The sequence below is a fragment of the Phodopus roborovskii genome, unplaced genomic scaffold (genome assembly GCF_943737965.1).
Source record: "Phodopus roborovskii unplaced genomic scaffold, PHOROB, whole genome shotgun sequence".
Classification (NCBI taxonomy): domain Eukaryota; kingdom Metazoa; phylum Chordata; class Mammalia; order Rodentia; family Cricetidae; genus Phodopus; species Phodopus roborovskii.
This window is the reverse complement of record NW_026126578.1, coordinates 8,823,303-8,841,433: the sequence shown is the minus strand read 5'-3', so window position 1 is coordinate 8,841,433 and position 18,131 is coordinate 8,823,303. Positions and strand designations below refer to the sequence as shown.

The 18,131-nt window shown below is 44.4% G+C and overlaps 1 protein-coding gene across 1 annotated transcript in view; it reads left to right on the top strand.

Annotated features, from left to right (window-relative positions):
• Positions 1-1,264: 1,264 nt before the first annotated feature.
• The window catches only part of Alox5 (arachidonate 5-lipoxygenase), a 44,853-nt gene continuing 27,986 nt past the window's right edge, over positions 1,265-18,131 (top strand). Inside the window, exons 1-3 of the mRNA XM_051203728.1 lie at positions 1,265-1,526; positions 9,620-9,818; positions 14,061-14,142. Coding sequence (XP_051059685.1) covers positions 1,377-1,526; positions 9,620-9,818; positions 14,061-14,142 — 431 coding nt within the window. The 5' untranslated portion in view covers positions 1,265-1,376. The remainder of the gene's footprint in view (positions 1,527-9,619; positions 9,819-14,060; positions 14,143-18,131) is intronic.

Sequence of the window (18,131 nt, the reverse complement as noted above, 5' to 3'; positions counted from 1 at the left end):
CAGAGAAAGCATTAGGCATCTATGAACCAAGGTGTAATGTTGATAGAATGACGTGATACTTACTATTAGTTCCCTGGCCCAGCAGCAAAACACCAGAGCTTGTTACATAAGGTTACATGACAGGAACAAACACAAAGCATCAAAGAACAACAGGAGTTACACAAAAGCAAGAGTCATCTATTCAACATCTATCGAGGACTTAAAAGAACAAATGCTTAGCTAGACTGTGGTGGCACACACCTTTAATCCCAGCACGCACTTAAGAGGCAGGGGGATCTCTGTGAGTTAGAGGCCAGCCTGGTCTACAGAGCGAGTTCCAGGACATTGAGGGCTACTCTGAGAAGGCCTGTCTCACCCCCCTTCAAAACAAAACAAAACAAAAACAAAAGCTTGTGCTTGCCATCAAGTGGTCATTGATGGTGTCAGCATCCTCCTCAGAAAGGGCTCTACCTCCAACCCTGAAAAAGACCGGATTGTTACTGCTGGATTTGCATTGTCCTGGTAAGGGAACTTGGAAATTTGGTTATGATTGAGCTGCTGATAATTTGGACTTTTATTCTTTCTTTTATTTTTTAAGACATAATTACACCATTTCCCCCTCCCATTTCTTCCATACCTATACCCCTTCTTGCTTTCTTCCAGATTAATGGCCTAATGTCTCACAGACATGCCAGTGCATGAGTCAGGGAATCATGCCACCAGCCAGGGGAGGTAAGGGTTGGACTTCTCTGATCTTACCTTCAGCTTTGCCAACCACAAAAGCCTGCTTTCTTAGCGAGCTACAGGCTCCCCAGCAACTCCCCCTACTAGGATCCATGCCTCACATCGTGCTACACTAGGAGATGATTGAAATACAGTACCAGTCCCTAAGTACCTCATAACACGGTGGGGGAAATGAATACAGCATACCCAGGTGGGACAGAATGGCAATGTGCCAGTAAGTGTCAGAAAAAAAAAAAAAAAAAAAACTGAAATGCCAGTCAAAGAGAAGGAGAGGCAAACAGACCCATGGAAGAAGCAGCATCTGGGAAGGCTTTGCACAAGATCTAGAGATAGAGAAGGAAGACAGGAGAAAACCAGAAGGGGAGGAAATAGGCTAAGGCTTTGTGGAAATAGGAAGATAAGCGCTTTCAAAAAAGAGCTGACTTACACCAAGGTATGACCAATGTATAGCACCTAGCCATTCAGGGGCGGAGACTGAGTCAGAGGGCAGGGCGGGGTCCTGGGCGGGGCCTGATCCAAATGCTGGGCTAGGCGGCTGCTGACCACTGTGGCAGGGAGCTGCCTCGGGTGACAGGGTCAAGAAGCTGGTGTGCTACCACGTTGAGCTTCGTGGGCTCCTGCACGTACGCCAGCAGCACTCACTGCCCGGCGTCATGCCTTCTTACACTGTCACGGTAGCCACCGGCAGCCAGTGGTTCGCGGGCACCGATGACTACATCTACCTCAGCCTCATTGGCTCTGCAGGCTGCAGCGAGAAGCACCTGTTGGACAAGGCCTTCTACAATGACTTTGAGCGTGGTGCGGTGAGGATGCGCGCTCGCGCTCGGGACACAAGGACTGGGCAGGGGGCGGGAGGGTGGGGAAACTGGCAAAGAGCCTGAGGCGGGGCAGGGCTGGCAGCCATCCGAGTGCCTGAGCCCCAACTGTGAGCGCATCTGGGACCATGACTGCAGCGCCAGAGTCGCACATGTCAGGGCAAGTGGGACTTGGGTAATGAGGAACCCTGTGCTTCCTGGAGTCGGGATCCCTTAAGAGAGCATGGACTGCCAGTGTGGAGTCTGCATGGGGCTGGTTTCTTCCATGGGAGCAGGCGTAAAGTTTCACAAATGGGACCCAGTACTTGTGAGAGGAGTTCTGAGGTCTCTGTGTCTCAGCTATTCTACTGAAAAGCACAGAAAGCCCTATTACACAACTGTCTGCTTTGTGTAGGCAGGGGTTCAGTATAAGTCGGGGAACCAGAGCCCCGAGTTCCACTTGGGCCTGATCACTCTTCTCTATCCCTACTGTGGACCTCAGGTGGAAAATAGGTTAGGTCCAATCATATCCATGAGTCATAGAGAAGTCCAATCCCATTTAGTCTGGAAATGAATCCAGGAGTTGTTTCCACACCTAGGCATCCTAATATTCCCTGAACCCAGCCCTGGAGGAATTTCAAGACAGAAAACCCCAGCACAGCAGCCTTTGGAAAGCCTGTCAGCAGGATACATGCATGGGGACACTTCCTCCCTGAGTATTAACCTCTCCCTTGGGGGTGGGGGCAGAAGATTTCCTTCTTTCCCCCTGTGCAGACTCTGGAGTCTGGTAACTCAGGAGCCAAGGTAGCCAGTATTCTTGCATCTGCAGCCCCACCCAGGCAGTGTGGGAGACCATTCATCTTGGATGTTAATGCTACTGGTGTGTACATTCTAGTTCACAGCTAGCACAGGCAGGTCACGGTTTTCAGGATCCCACTACATGCCCAATACATAAAACTTGATCAGTGAGTGACTCTAACAGACATATTGCAGGTACTCAGGGGGTGTCTTTTTTCCTCCTACCACCTCCAGATCTTAAAACACACCCAAAAAGCTTGGATTTCACCAGGCTGCCTTCTTAGTTTACGGTTGAGTCAACCCACATGAAATGAACTGTTTGTGATAAACATAATCCACAATTTCGTATGCTTCCACTGAATACTTCCTGGATGAAGTTCACTTCAGATCTGGTCAGCCTAAACTAAGGAAGTCACAGTTAGCCCCTTTTCAGGATTCCAAACTCTAAGTAGACTTGACTCCCATCCTGAGACCTGGCAGGCAGCCAGGAATTGCAAGCTACTAACCAGGCTTGAACTCCCTTCAAGCAAAGCTGTATGGGGGGGCCTCAGAATGGCATCTCATGCTAGGTTTCTGCAGTCTGGGAGCTGACCCTGAACTGTGCTGCAGAAGACAAAGTGTCACATCCATTTGGGATGGTACACCTAAGGAATCTTCAGAGCACTTTGTTTATTCTCACTATTCTGGGGGTTTCCCAGTGTCTCGGGAAAAGAAAAGAGGACAGGTTACTTCCTCCTCACAAATGGACTGTAGGGGCCTTCTCCACATATCTACTGAAGCTCCGACTATGAGTGTGCTCAGGCTATATAGCACAGGACACACAATGGTGTGTCATTTCCCCCAGGAGGACAGCAGTGTGGCCATCGTAGATGGCTGGATAGGAAGTGAGACCACTGCTCTGTTCATTATTTACGTTGTTCTTTCTGTTTCCCAACCTGAAAAGATATTCAAGTGATATTGCAATTAAACACCTCAGCAAGAACCCCAGAGGCAAATTTCACGAGAGATTTGCATGCATATTTCCATGGGAGACAGGGACCTGCAGGTCAAGCGGAACTGCTGCTGTCCCATGGCTGAATGCAAAAAGAGCATTAACAAAAAACAAAGAAAAGAAAAGAAAGAAAAAGAAAACAGCTTTTGAGAAAGTTCCTGTTGATGCAAAATTGCTACATACTTTGTCTTGCGCACCCATAGCTACTTCCTCATTCTGTGGCTGTGTATCTTCAAAGTCCAGACGTCCCTTTTGGGTAAAGGTAGAAAAGGAACCTTAGGGGAAATGTTTGCTGAGAAGATAAGGCTGTCCCACTTAACTTAGAAAAACGCCAGTGTTGCCATGAACAACAGGGAAAATGGCCACCATAAATGTCCAAATGTCCGAGGTCACTTCCAGCACCCCCTTCCTGTGCATTGAATAATGGACAGTACTAATTCAGTTAGCAAGTTGCACAGCTGCCCATCTCTCACTATTCCCATAAGAGTTCTGCATAGGGATTCAGGTCAGGAACAGAGTCCTTTGCAGACTGGGTTCTCCTGAATGTCAGGCATTCAGTGGTTTCCTGACGTCTGTTGAGGACAGCCAAGATAGAACATGGAATGGCCTTGTCTCATAAGCTATTTCTGCGTGGAACAGCTTTAACAAATTCGGAGATTTTAAGGACAGCTTGGTTGGCTACTTTACCTGCTCAACAGTACTTTGAAAAAGTCAAGTATAGCATGCTATTGAGTGTATGGTTCTTGAATATATGTGGTACACATAAATGCATCTTACAGATCATATGCTTTTTAAATTTATGTAACAAATATTCTTATATTTATGAAGAGTAAGTTCTATGGGACCTCTTTATGATGAAGAACATCAACGGAGGACAAATATTTCTCTCTTCATTAACTTCTTATACCAGTCATCCTTGCTGTCCAACTCCTCCACACCCTGCCCTTCACCCTCCTCTCCTTCCTTCCTTCCTTTGTCCCCGACTCGCCCTCTAACTCTCCTTTGTTTTCTACTCTGTCTTTTTGCTTCTCTATCTTTCAGCTTCCCCTAACTGCCCTCTTCTATGCCCTCTCAGTCCCCACAGTTCAGCCCCGTTTCCCCACATCCTCTTAACTACTGTTCCCATCTCTCTCGTGCTCTGTAACTTCTGATCTTCACCTCTCTTCCTTTTGGTCTCTCATTCCCTGTGCCCTGGTCTCTCTTTGGCCCTCCAATCTCCCTCTTTCTCTACTCCACAGCCTCTTCCTCTTCCCACCTGTCTCTCGTTGGACCCCATCCAAGATGGACAGCTCAGTTGGGCCATGCCTTCGCTTCAGCCCTCCACAGAAAGGTTACACATAAATGAAGGTAGACAGTGTCTGAGGAATAACATGCAAAGTTGTCCTCTGGCAGAGATGGAGTAATAAATAAGCGAACAGTTGTTTATAAAATGCTGATAAAAAGCATAAACAGAAGCTGATCAACTAAGGCTCTGCTGAGACATTCATGCGCTGCATAGTGATGTTTTTGTCAACAACAGGCCACATAGGCGATGGTGCCATTGTAAGATATAACAGAGCTGAAATGTCCTGTTGCCTGGTAGATCCACTATGTCTAAGCAGACAAGTGCTCGTTATCATATTACAATTGCCTACCATATTCAGTACTATCTTAATATTCTCTACAGATATATCATTTGGGAGCAATAGGCTGTATCATATAGCCTGGGCTTACAGTGTAATATTTGTCTATGTTTGTGTAAATATGTACTATGATAGAATTGCCTCACAATGCATTTCCCAAAACATATCCCTATCACTGATATTTGGAAACTTTAAGACCAAATATACAACAAAGTTTCAAAAAACAAAAACAGCAAGGGGAATCAGCCTTCTGGCCCCTCCTGACTTTAGCTAGTTGAACTCCAGGTCTCTTGTGAATTCCATGTCTCTCTCCAGCTTTTTGGCCAATGCAGTGGTACCTCTATCTGTAGGAGCTGTGTCCTAACTTTCCTCCTCGGGGTGAATTCACTGAACTGAGGACATTGTTCTGCCTCCTCCCCCATATCTGTATCTCTTCGTCACTCCTCTCCGTTCTCTAAACCTCTGAGGTGATCGCTCATTCAGTAACACCATCATCCCTTGGCCACAAGTCTCAGCTACCCCTGTAGAATGGAATGGCCATCCACATATACAGTCATATGCACAGCTCTGGGCACCTGTGGCGACACTTTATAGTGCCCACCATAAAGAACTCAGTATGCCAAAGCCATAGACAACTAGTGCAATGTTATCCCAACATACCCACTAAGAAAGGCGGAAAGATCAGCACATTTGGTGGCTCCACATACCCTCCCAAATCCTTCTTTTGTGGGACAGCACGTGTCACCCTGTATCTTCCCGGAGGGAAGCCTTTCTTTACTTTCTGTGATCTTGTAGCTATAGTTTGTAGTCCTAGACCCACAAACAACATACTTTACCCCTAAGACTTCCTGGGTTCTAGCTGAGCCCTCAACTCCTGCTTATTCTCCTGCCACATGCAAGCTGGAAGCCAGGCAGCAAAGCCTCTGGACTTATCAGTGAAAAACCAGACTACAGGCCTGACCTCCAACTCCTAGGGAAGATCCTATCAGAAAGCAGATTAAGTCCCTAGAAGACTGCCCAGTGATCCCATCCTAGTGTATCTCTGAGGCCCTTAGCCCAGGTGGAGTTGGACACCTGTAAGGTCCCATTTCTTGTGACTAAACTATAGACGTGCTGAAGGATCAGACTCCCCTCCCCCAGATAAGCCACTTAGTGTCTTTCTCATGGATCACCACATGTAGCTCTCTAGATGTCCTCAAAGTGTGTAACTTTCCCCTCAGATCTTTCTTATTACTTTGGAATGGGTGCCCTCTCCTCATTCATCCCAACCTCCCTGATGTCATCCCTTTTCACCCGAAGACCATCCTCTCCAGCCTCTCAACACCACAGGAAAGCCACTTCCTCTGAAGCAGCTGTCCTGGGGCTGGGTCCAGGCTTTCTTGGTGGCCGCCCTTTAGTTTTGACCACATCTTGACTTCCCTCTCCTCCGCATGCACCACCAGTCCTTTCCATTATCCCTAATCCCCACAGGAGTTCTCCACGTCCCCGAGTTTTGAGCCCTTGGCTTGAGTATACAAGTTCAGTTTCTTTCTCTCACTCCACTGTGGATGAATTTGCAGTGCAAAGTTTGGCTCCGACTGCTCACAGATAGTGTAGAGAGCATCTTGCCATATGAGCTCTCTTGGAGTCTGAGAATGCAGACCATGCAGTTCTGACATTCACAGAAGGAGGACCATGCCCTTGGGGAAAGTAAACTACTTCAAGCACCTGCTATTCTGATTTCTCAATGATCTTGCAAGCTAGTTGCTATCTCTTCTTGAAAGATGAAGAAACATTCGGAGAGTAAAGTGTTCACCTTGCAAGCACAAGGACTTGAGTTTGATCCATAGACCCCATGTTTATTAAAAGTCAGACCGAGGCCACATTGTAATCTTAGCTCTGTGTAAAAGGAGACTGAGGTTTCCTGGCTAGCCAGCCTAGCCTACTTTGTCAATTATAGGTCAATAGGTGACAATGACTTGGGGTGGGGGTGGAAGTGCCTGAGAAATGACATCCAAGGTTGTCCACTGTCCTCCCCCAAAAAAAAAGGGAGGAGGAGGAAGGTGTCTGAGAAGCGGAAGAGTAGAACAAGGAGAAGGGGAAGAGGACGATGCACAGAAAGGAGAGGGGAGAAAAGGGAGAGAGAGAAGGCAAAGAATGGGGACGAAGAAGGAGAAGGGGAAAGAGGTAAGAGGGGAGAAGAGGAAGAAGGGCAGAAATATGAAGACAAGTGGACAGAGAAGGAGGAGGAAGAGGAGTAATGAGGAGAAGAGGGGGAGGAAGAAGAGAAGGAAGAGAGCAAGAAAAAGGAAATAAAGCAATTTGATGAGGCCAGTTTGCACCTACAATGTGGACTCAAGCCCTAAACACCTGGTCATGTAGTTCTCTGACTCTGTTCCCCACCACTGGCCTCCCCCAACTCCTCAAATGGATTCAAGGTCCCCATCTTGATCCACAGGAGAGTTGTGGGCTCTGTACACACATGACAAGGGTAGGACTTAGCATAAGGGCAAACTTCACTGGTGTCCCGTTCCAAGTCATCCTATCCTTATTATGTTCTTCTGAATGTTCCCCAAGTCCCCAGGACATGTGAGCCGATCCCATCAGAACCTGTTCTGACCCACTGGAGATCTCCGTGTAGAGATTTCACTTCCTCCCCCATCTGGAAGCCACATCTCTGTCCTAGCACCTTAGATGCATCACAAGGCTTTCTGACTTCATCCCACCTTGTAGTGGGTCATTATTCTCTGTGGTCATGATAGTGACCTTCGCTCTCTGTAGAGCAGAAGTTATATTTCTTGCGGACATCCAAATGGGATGTGCCTCTGTCCCACAGAAGAGACACTCCAGTGCTAGGCAGGCTCTTCTGAAAGGGCTTGATGTGTCATCCCACAAAGGAGCCTGGTTCTTCATTCTCAGAAAGTGTTCCTGGGGGTCCAGAGCATCTAGACTTGGCTGTGGCCACCACATAAAAACTTCCTAGCGTAGTCAAAATTGAGAGGAATGTGAAAACACCCAAGTTCTCACTCCTTGTAGGCAGTCTTCTGGTATTCCTAGTAGCTGAGAGAAAGAGGGGCAGAAATAGGGGGTCAATGAGATCTCATTATCACACGTAGAACTCTGTGTTCTTCTATTGATGGAAAATAAGGATGTTTGCCTTAAATTTGCCTTATCAAGTCCAGGCTTCCAAACCTGGTAGTCAATGGAACCGTTTCCCCTTGCCAGCCATTAATCTGTGAAGATTACAGCTACCCAGAGGCCATGGGCACTGATGCCATGTCCACCCATGCCCTGGAGGCAGGCAAGCCCTGGGCATCCAAAAGCTCAGTCCCTAGAGCCCAGATGGAAGCACTGCCCACAATCTTGGGTGGCACTTCTTAGCAGCAGGGTGGCCTCAACTTATTATAATTGCTGTGGATGCATGGATCTACTGATGGTTCTCAGCTTCTGTGGCTGTGAACTTCATCTGTCCCAGGAGCACTTGGACCATGAGATCACTCTACTAACTTGATTGGTGCCCTGAGAATGAGAAAGAGATGAAGTGGTCATAGCAGGAAGGCACGAAATGGAATTCCGGATCTGTGATTTAATAGCTGAAGTGGGACTTACTGGGCCTAGGCATCGTCTCTATGAAATACATAATAATTCCCCTACCTCTCAAGAGTGCTACAGGAGCCATAGTCATTGTCTGCAGGCCCTTGTACATTATAAAGGATTGTTCCATGGAAGGGCCAGCCTGCATCCTCCAGAACATAGGGACAATTGAACAGGACCCTCACCAAGCCTGGCTTTGCAGGAATTTGTAGGGGCCTGAGTTCCTTTCTCTCCTACAGCATGAGTCAGACATAGACTGAAGACATTTCCAGGGTCACTAAAGCCCATCTGTGTAAAGTCAGGTTCTTCCATGGGGTAAGCCACCTAAATGAAGAGATTCCTTAAGAAGCTTGGCTACGCCAAGCTGTGATGGCACACGCCTTTAATCCCAGCCCTGGCAAACCGGAAACTCACTCTGTAGAACAGGTTGACCTCAAACTCACAGAAATCCACCTGCCTCTGCCTCCCGAGTGCTTGGAGAAAAGAAAGTTTTTACTGTTTTTCAGATGAGTAGATGTTTGAAGTAACAATTAGCATAAATGCTGATTGCCCTGGTTTGTCAATGTTTCTTCTAGGTTTATATCGAAATGCATGCTGTACTCTATAAACTTATTACTGTCAGCTATAAAAATTAACCATGGACAAAACAAAACCAGTCCATCCCATTTCAAATCAGGCAAGCCTGAGAATCAAACTGGCATAAGCCAAAAATAATAGGAGGAAAGCACAAAAATTTGCTTAATATAGCAATATATGTCATATGTCACTTAGCATTAAATGAAGCCTCACAAAAGCAATGAGAGGCCATCATCTGTGAGCTGAAATATATGAAAAGCAAGTGATAAAGAAAGAGCGCTGGGCTGGGAAAGTTAGGGATGTTCAAGGTAGCTAAACACATCTAATGGTGCAGATTTCTGCTTTCCTTCCAAGGAAGACCTTCACGAAAAGGCAAAGGTTAACGTGATCTTGACCTGGGGCATTTATATCATTTAACTCTAATAATACTTAGTATGGTGGAGCAGCATGTTTAGGGAGTGTTACCACTCCCTAAATGTTACCAGCTTCAGAATTCAGGCCCAGGGTGGGACAACAGTTGATTCTCCTGTCCCCCTGCCCAGGTGGACTCATACGATGTCACTGTGGATGAAGAATTGGGTGAGATCCAGCTAGTCAAAATTGAGAAACGCAAATATTGGCTGCACGATGACTGGTACCTGAAGTACATCACACTGAAGACACCCCATGGGGACTACATCGAGTTCCCGTGCTATCGCTGGATCACAGGCGAGGGCGAGATTGTGCTGAGGGATGGACGTGGTAAGCAGCTAGGACCCCAGCCACTCACTCTGAGGCTTCCTGGAAACTAGAAAGTCTCCCCATCTCAGAGAGCCATATGTCTGGGCATGAAAATGACATCCTGGCTGAAGCACACCTCTATATCCTGTGCCTTACAGGAGGTGTGATCTTCCTGGGAACTAACAAGCTCTAGAATGGAGCTAGTAGCCCAAGGCCTCCAGCTGTGGCCCTCTGCACACTGTCCTGGAAAAATGTGGAGTTGATGCCTTCTTTTGCCACTAGGTACCTGAGGGCACTTGTGAAATTAGTCCTGAAAATGGGGAGCTCTGCAGGTTAGGGCATGGCCTCATAATCCAAATTCCCTGGTTGTCCTCTGTAAGAAGGGGGGGCAGAGCCACAGGATATCTCCTGAAGGCCTGGAGACAAGAGGGTTAGGCTAAGACTACCAACTGGAATGTCAGCTCCAAGGGCCAGAGGCAAACTGGAGTTCACCATCACCTTTTTTACTTGTTTGCTTTGAAAACAAAGCATCCATCTTACTACATCACTCAGGCCAGCTTTGAACCTTCAGCTCTGCTGTTTTAGCCTCCCAAGACCCTAGATATGCAGGGCCCAGTTTGGTACCTCTGTAAGAGGCCATTCTCTTTTCAGGGGCCCCCCAGCGGGCTGATAAAGAGGATTGGAGAAGGAAGCAGTTATCAAAGGTCAGATGGGTCAAACTCAAGCCTTGGCAAACTTCTCCCTTGTAGCTGTGGCCCTTGAGTTTGCTCTCAGTCTCCATCTGGAATGATAAGCCTATACCTGCCAAGTGCTGCTACAATGAGGAGGATGGCTGCTGCTTCTCAAGGCAGCAATGAGCACTTCTCAGGGACACAAATCCCTTGCCATGGTTCATTCTCCACAGTTGAGAGATGTAGACAAGATGAGGTTGATAAAAAAGAAAAAAAAAAAAAAACACCTCCACTTTTGACGAGAGAGAGACAGAGAAAGAGAGAGACAGACAGACAGACAGACAGAGAGAGAGACAGAGAGAGAGACCAAAAAACAGGAAGTTCTTTTCCATCTAATGTCTTTGACCTTCAGATCACATCCCATTGTCCTTGAAGTGGAGCTTAAACCAAATTCTGGGAAATTTTCTGGACTGGATACTTGGGTTTAGAAGGATTTTTATCACCCTTTCCCCCAACATCACCAGGAAACAGACAGACAGACAGACAGACAGACACACACACACACACACACACACACACACACAAACTAGAATAAGGAAGGCTGCAGACAGGGTGCTTTTCTTAGCCCAGTGTTTTGAAGGCCTTAGAGCCCTTCTTCTGTCTGCCCCTACTCAAGATCTCAGTGAAGCCTTTCTGCTTTCTGTAGCTTTCCATAGCAATGGGCAAGATGGTGCAGGCAGAATAAGATGATCCAAGGAGGCACTGAGAGAGAGAAGGAGGGGAGAGAGAAAGAGAGACTTCAGGAAGCAACTCCTCTGCAGGAGCCACCTCTGTGTGTAGGGGCAGCACCATGGCTAACCCTGATGAGCTGGGAAATTGTAAGAGCACAGGATGATGCAGAAGGGAAGTATTCTAAAGATAGCCCCCATGAGGAGCTGTGACCTCAGGAGAAAAGTGGACATTCTGGGAGACAATGAAGAGCAGACTGGAGAGAAAACACTCAGCCCAGCCTCAACATGCACACACTCTCCCAGGACCTCCACTCTAGTTTGTTCCCAGGACTGAGTCTAATGGGAAGCCCACTGGAGCAATCCATTCTTTTCACCTTTACAGACAAGATAATATGGAGGGGGTCTTTGGGGTCATAAATAATCTGGCTGGCAACTTCCATTAAGCACTGTCCATCTTTGCTTTCAACAGTCATTTAATATGGCTAATGATCATATGGGTCTGGAATCTTGGAAGGCTCTACCGAGTAGTTCATCTGTGTCCCCTGTGTCATTAACTCACAGGACTGGGGCTGGAGGAATCACCTCAAAGATGGCTCTTCTCTCCCATGACTCAGAGCTCCTTGGTCTCCATCTCTGCATAACACCCCCTTCATTAAGGCATCTTACAGCATGGTGGTATCAGGGTAGCTGCATTTCTTACACAGCAGTTGACTGTTGACTTCTAAGAGGAAAAGTTCAGAGAGAGAGAGAGAGAGAGAGAGAGAGAGAGAGAGAGAGAGAGAGAGAATAGAAGCTGTCAGGCTTCAGACCTGTCTTTAGAACCAGTAATTCTACCACCTATCTTTGAAGGGGAAGGACATTGGAACATCTCAATTTAAACTTGGGCATCTATTCCATGGCCAAATTATTTATGGCCATGGCACAACCAATGCTTTGAACAATGTGGCAAGAGGAGGACCCACCCCACAAGTGACCCCATTTCCCACCACATGATGGCCTACATCTAGTGCTTTTACAGCTTTACCTTGTTAATCATAAAAGTGATAGGACTGTCACTGTGGTCCCATGATCCTAGCATATGTGTGGGGAAATGCTTCATTCCAGGGCTCATGACAGCCCCTGGGGAGCTGCTCTTCTGTACTCAGTTGAGAAGCAGCTGAGTTTGTCCTCCCATAGCCTGGAAAGTTCCATCAGTTGATAGCTGGGGTCTCATAGCTGAGGAGACTGAGCCATTGTCTTGGATCAACTTGATGTGTTGAGATCCATGGAAATCTATGCATACCAGCCCAGGTAAAGAAATGAAGCCTCTGAGAGTCAAGATGCCCAAGGAATATTCTGGCAGTTGGCATTTGGCAAAGAATATCAAATGTTCAAAACAATGCCTAGCATAGCCAGTGACAATAGACATTGTCACAGTTTTGACTCATCTCAACCTCAGTGGTATTGAGCCTGCTTCATTGTCTTGACCTTCCTCTTTGGGACTAGTTCCACGCCTGAGGCCAGGCATACAGTGAGCTGGAGAGTTCTAAAGGCTGAGAACTGGAGGGAATGGGTCTGCAGTAAGAGGGCAGAGACCTGAGAGTAGTTGTCTGAGAAATAATCACAACACCTTGGAACAATAATCTCGTGGATGCTAAACCTAATAAAATAAAAATGGGGCTTGCATTCTTAATGTTTTTATTTAATTTCCATCAATTTTAATGTTTTTTGCAGAAATGTAAATTTTTAATGCAATGAAATATTTTATATAGACAGCTGGGGTGTATAGTATAGTGTAGTGTAGCATAGTACAACGCTATATGATAGTATATATTATAAACACCTTTTTCAGATTTTCCTACTTGGGACCCTATATGTTTGCTGGATTTGCCTTAGACTGCAGTACAGTTGACTATAATTTCATCTGTTTTAAGAGCCTTTAGCAATTTGCCAAAGCTTCTGAAATGAGCGATGATAGGCTGAGACTCCTGGGCTTGTAGACAGTCAGGAAAACATAAGATCTGCTATGGGAACAAACCATAATAATCATTATTCTCATTTATTGAGTATTTAAGCGGGACTAACATGGTGCAGAATGCTTTACGATGTTCTCACATTAGCATCTCCCTAAGACTCCAACAAGTAGGCATATTATGTGTGAGGAAGTCAAGGCAGTTTACTCTGGGTTACATGACTTTAAACCACAGAGCCCAAGTCTGTGTCTGCTTGTATCTCTTCTATACCCACAGCCTAGGTGACCACATTCACTTTAGAGCAGAGTCTGCCTTCTGTGTAGATAGCACAAGGGACTGGACAGTGTTCTGCATGCTGGGACTTGAGTTCTGTATTTTTCATGAAGCAACCAAACGGACTTAGACACATAAGAGCCAGACTCCTGGTGCTTTCTCTGGCAGCATGGAAATCAGCTGGATGCCATCTCTGCATAAGAGTTATAGGGCTAATCTAAAATGGTTTCAAAGACTCACCAAAAGCTGAAGTGATAATAAGAAGCCTGGACTATAATCCCAGCACTTGGAAGTAGGAGGGTCAGGAGTTTAAGACCAGCCTTGGGTAAATAGAAAGTTCCAGGCCAGCCTGAGTTACATACATGTGAGACCTTGTCTCACATACATACATACATACATACACACACACACACACACATCTATGTGTGTGAAATGTAACATATATGTAATATTACATGTACATAGGATATTATATATACATATGTGGGGGGTGCATGTGGTCTGGACTAGTGACCCCAGGATTCCTATACAAGCAGAAACTAAGGGCTGAGTGGAAGGTGCCCCAGGAAAACCTGACATTATTTAGAAGCTGTCACTCTTGCTCAGGCTGTTCTCACACTTGCCTTTCTTTCACAGCAAAGCTGGCCCGAGATGATCAAATCCACACCCTCAAGCAGCACAGGCGTAAAGAGCTGGAGGCTCGGCAAAAACAGTATCGGTGAGTTACGGTGTGGACCAAGTGGCCAGCACAGCCCCGCCTGTATCCGGTCTGTGGTATGACATAAGCCTGGCCACAGTAGATGGACCACCATCTTTCCCCCTCTTCAGGCAGAGAAAGGGAAGGGGCAAGGAGAAAGGTTGAGAATGGTCATATTGCATCGGGGGAGATGGGGCCACACAGTGTGAGTCACCTAGATGCTTTCCCAGTATTGTGTGGGCTGCCTTAACTATTTGTGTCTTCCTGTAATAGTTCAGTTATAAAAATTATGCATAATCTACACTTAGAAAATTGCTGCATAAATGACCAAGAAGAAAAAAAGGGCCTAATTAAAAAAAAAAAGCATGAGCAAGGGAAATTATTACTTTATTATAACTTAATAGGATACTATGTACAAATGTATGCCAACATAAGATAAAATGGCCAAGTCCTAGAAAGTCAACCTATCAAATGGACTTAAAAATTAGAGGATCCAGGGCAGGGCACTGGCTCAGTGGGTAAAGGCAAAAGCCAAGCAATCCAGGTGTAGTGGCATACATCTGTAACCTTAGCACCACTCACAAAGATGGGGTATGAAGAAGATAATCAACCAGAAGTGCTCAGACCACAGCACAGCAGCAGAAACAATACAAGAGATCCTACCTCAAAAGGTGAAAGGTGAGGACTAACTCCCGAAAGCTGAACTTTGACCTCCACACAAATGGTGTTGCATGTGCATTCCTGCACACACACACACACACACACACACACACACACACACACACACACACACTATTTTTAAGGAAATAGAAGATCTGAATAAGCCAATCCCATGTAATATAATTGAATTAACAATTTTCAGGTTTCCTATAAAGAAAAGCTCAGGCCCAAGTTACTTCATGGGTAAATTCTAGGAAACATTAAGAAAGTAATATCAATCTTACATAGATTTTTTTCACAGAATAGGTGAAAGGTAGTATTTCTCAACACATTGTATGAATCCAATATTATACAAAAACTAGGCAGAGACATCATAAATAGAAAACAATAAACAAATATCTCTTGAGAATACAACTGCAGAAATTTTCAAGCAACTATTAGCAAGCCAAGTTCATATTGCATTAACAGATGAGATATTCCCTAGGTATACATACAATGCTTTTGAACATTTAAAATTTTAACAATCTAATATATCAATAAAGAACAAAATTTCCTACAACCATCTTAATACACACACACACACACACACACACACACACACACACACACACACACACACGTATCCAAATTTAAGAAAATTCAACAGGGCAGGTGGTAGCACATATCTTTAATCCTAGCACTCAGGAAGCAGAAGCAGGTGGATCTCTGTAAATTCAAGGTCAATCTGGTCTACAGATTGACAAGTTCCAGAAAAGGCACAGTTACACAGAGTAACCCTGTATTGAAAAACCAAAATACAAACAAACAAAATAAGAAAAAAGTTCAATATCCCAAGGCAAACTTATTTTTCATAAGATCTAGAAACATGAGATGCCCATATTTCTATTCAGTATTTCACTGAAGGGTCTATCTATTCACTTAAAGAAGAAAAAGAAAAAGGTTGGCATAATCACCGTTCATGGAAGACACAATCTTTTATATAACTAATAAAATGTAATTATTCTATGAAAGAACTAATAAACCAGCAAGATTACAAGATACCGGCTAAATTAAAGATTCTACATTATAGCAAAAGAAGCAAAATTTCTACTTACAATGTCAAAATCAATAGAATATATATTAAGCAATTTCACAAAAGCAGTCTAAGATTAACACAGCAAAACTCTAAAACATTGTTGAAAAGAATTAATTCCAGAAGACCTAAGGCAAAAGATCTCATGTTGATAGATTAGAGGACAATACTCCTTTCCAAATGTGATACAGAGATTCAAAGCCATCACTGTTAAAATCCCAGCTAGCATTGTTTTAAACAAAACTGACAAGATATTCCTAAAATCCAGATGAAAATATAAGGTATCAAAGATCACTCTTAAAAATAAGAAAACTAAGATAGTCTACATTTCCCAATACCCAGATTTCAGGAAAATGTGGCTGCATCATGAGGATAGATACACAGATCAATGAAATAGAATTTAAGTCCAGAAACAAGCCCTTGTATTTATGGTCAATTAATTTTTGATAAAATCAGCAAGTCACATCAATGGATTAAAAAATAGCCTTTTTAATAAATGGTGATGAGAAAACTTAATACATACATACGTAGCAAAAGTAAAACAGATGATTTTGGCATCACCAAAGTTTAAAGCTTTTATGTTTCTAAGGACACCATGAAGAAAATGAAATGAAAGATTCTGTTGAGAAAGTATTTGCCTTATGAGCACGGGAAACTAAATCTAACCCTCATAATCCACACTGAAAAAACAACTGTGGGGCCTGAAGAGACCTCGTAGTGAATAAAATGCTTGCCACACAGCATGAGGACCTAAGTTTAAGTTCTTAGCAGCTATATAAAATTCAAATGCTACGATGCATGTCTATAACTCCAGCATTGCTGGGACAGAGACAGCTGACCAGAGCTCATTGGTCAGCCAGTCTAGCTAAATCTATGAGCCCAGGATCAATGAAGAGATCTAGTCTCAAGAAATATAGTAGAGAATGATCCAAGACACCCAACACCAACTTCTATTGTTCACCACTCCCCAACACACACATACACCACCACACACAAAAACATGCAATCACTCATGGTAACATGTGTAAAGCTAGTGCTGGGGGTGCAGAGACAGACAGATCCCTGGGGGTCTCTACTTAGCCAGACTAGCCTCATTAGTGAGCTCTTATCTACTGAAAGACCATATCTCAAAAGCAAGGTGGATGGCTCCTGAAGAATGACAGCTGACTTGTCCTCTGGCCTCCATACGAATGGGCAAATGTGTGCATACAAACACTCCTACACACAAAAAACCCAAACAATGAGAATGAATATTGGCAAATCACTTATTTGACTAAAGACTTATATCCAAACTATATATATATGAATATACATATATATATATACATATATATATATATATATATATATATATATATATCTTTTTTTCTCTTTCAAGATAGGGTTTCTCTGTGTAGCTCTGACTGTCCTAGCTCTGTAGATCTGTAGATAATGTCTGTCCTCAAACTCACAGAGATCCATCTGCCTCTGCCTCCCATGTGCTGGGATTAGGGGCATGCACCACCACCACTGGGCTATAAAGAACTCTTAAAAACTCACTGAGAGACAAATAATACAATTTAAAAATGGACAAGAACTCAAAGTCCAAATAAATGGACATTTCTCCAAGAAAAAAATCTATAAATGAGGAATAAACATATAAAAAGGCAGGTGTTTGACACACTAGTTGTCTGAAAAATGTGTATTTGGGATGGTTAATGTGCCATGCCAACTTGACCTGATATGGAATTACACAGGAGAAGGAGGCACACAGGTAGGCCAGTGTGCCTGTGAGCTCCAGAGAGAATGAAATAAGTGGGAAGGGCCTAACTTGAACATAAGCTATTCCATCCTATGACCCTAGAGTCCTAGATGGTCTAAAGGGAGATAAGAGAAAAGACAAGGAGGGCCCTGCATTCCCCTTTCTCCACTTCATGGCCCACCATGATGTGAATGGCTCTGTTACATCTCACTCTACCCATGATGGACAAAATTTCTCAAACTGAACAAAATAGAACTTTCTTCCCTGAATTTGTCTTGGATTCACACTGATGAAAAAGATAAACAAATACATACATACACACAAAACTCCTATATGCATGATTATTGTACTAATAACCCCAATAATCCAAAGATGTATAAAAATTAATGTCTATTAATGGATGGCTGGATAAAATGTCATATATTTATATAATTGATGTGGGTTCCAGGGATTGAACTCAGCTCATCAGGCTTGGTGGTAGTACCTTAACCTGATGAACCGTCTTATCAGTCCCACTATGAGGAATATGTAAGAGTT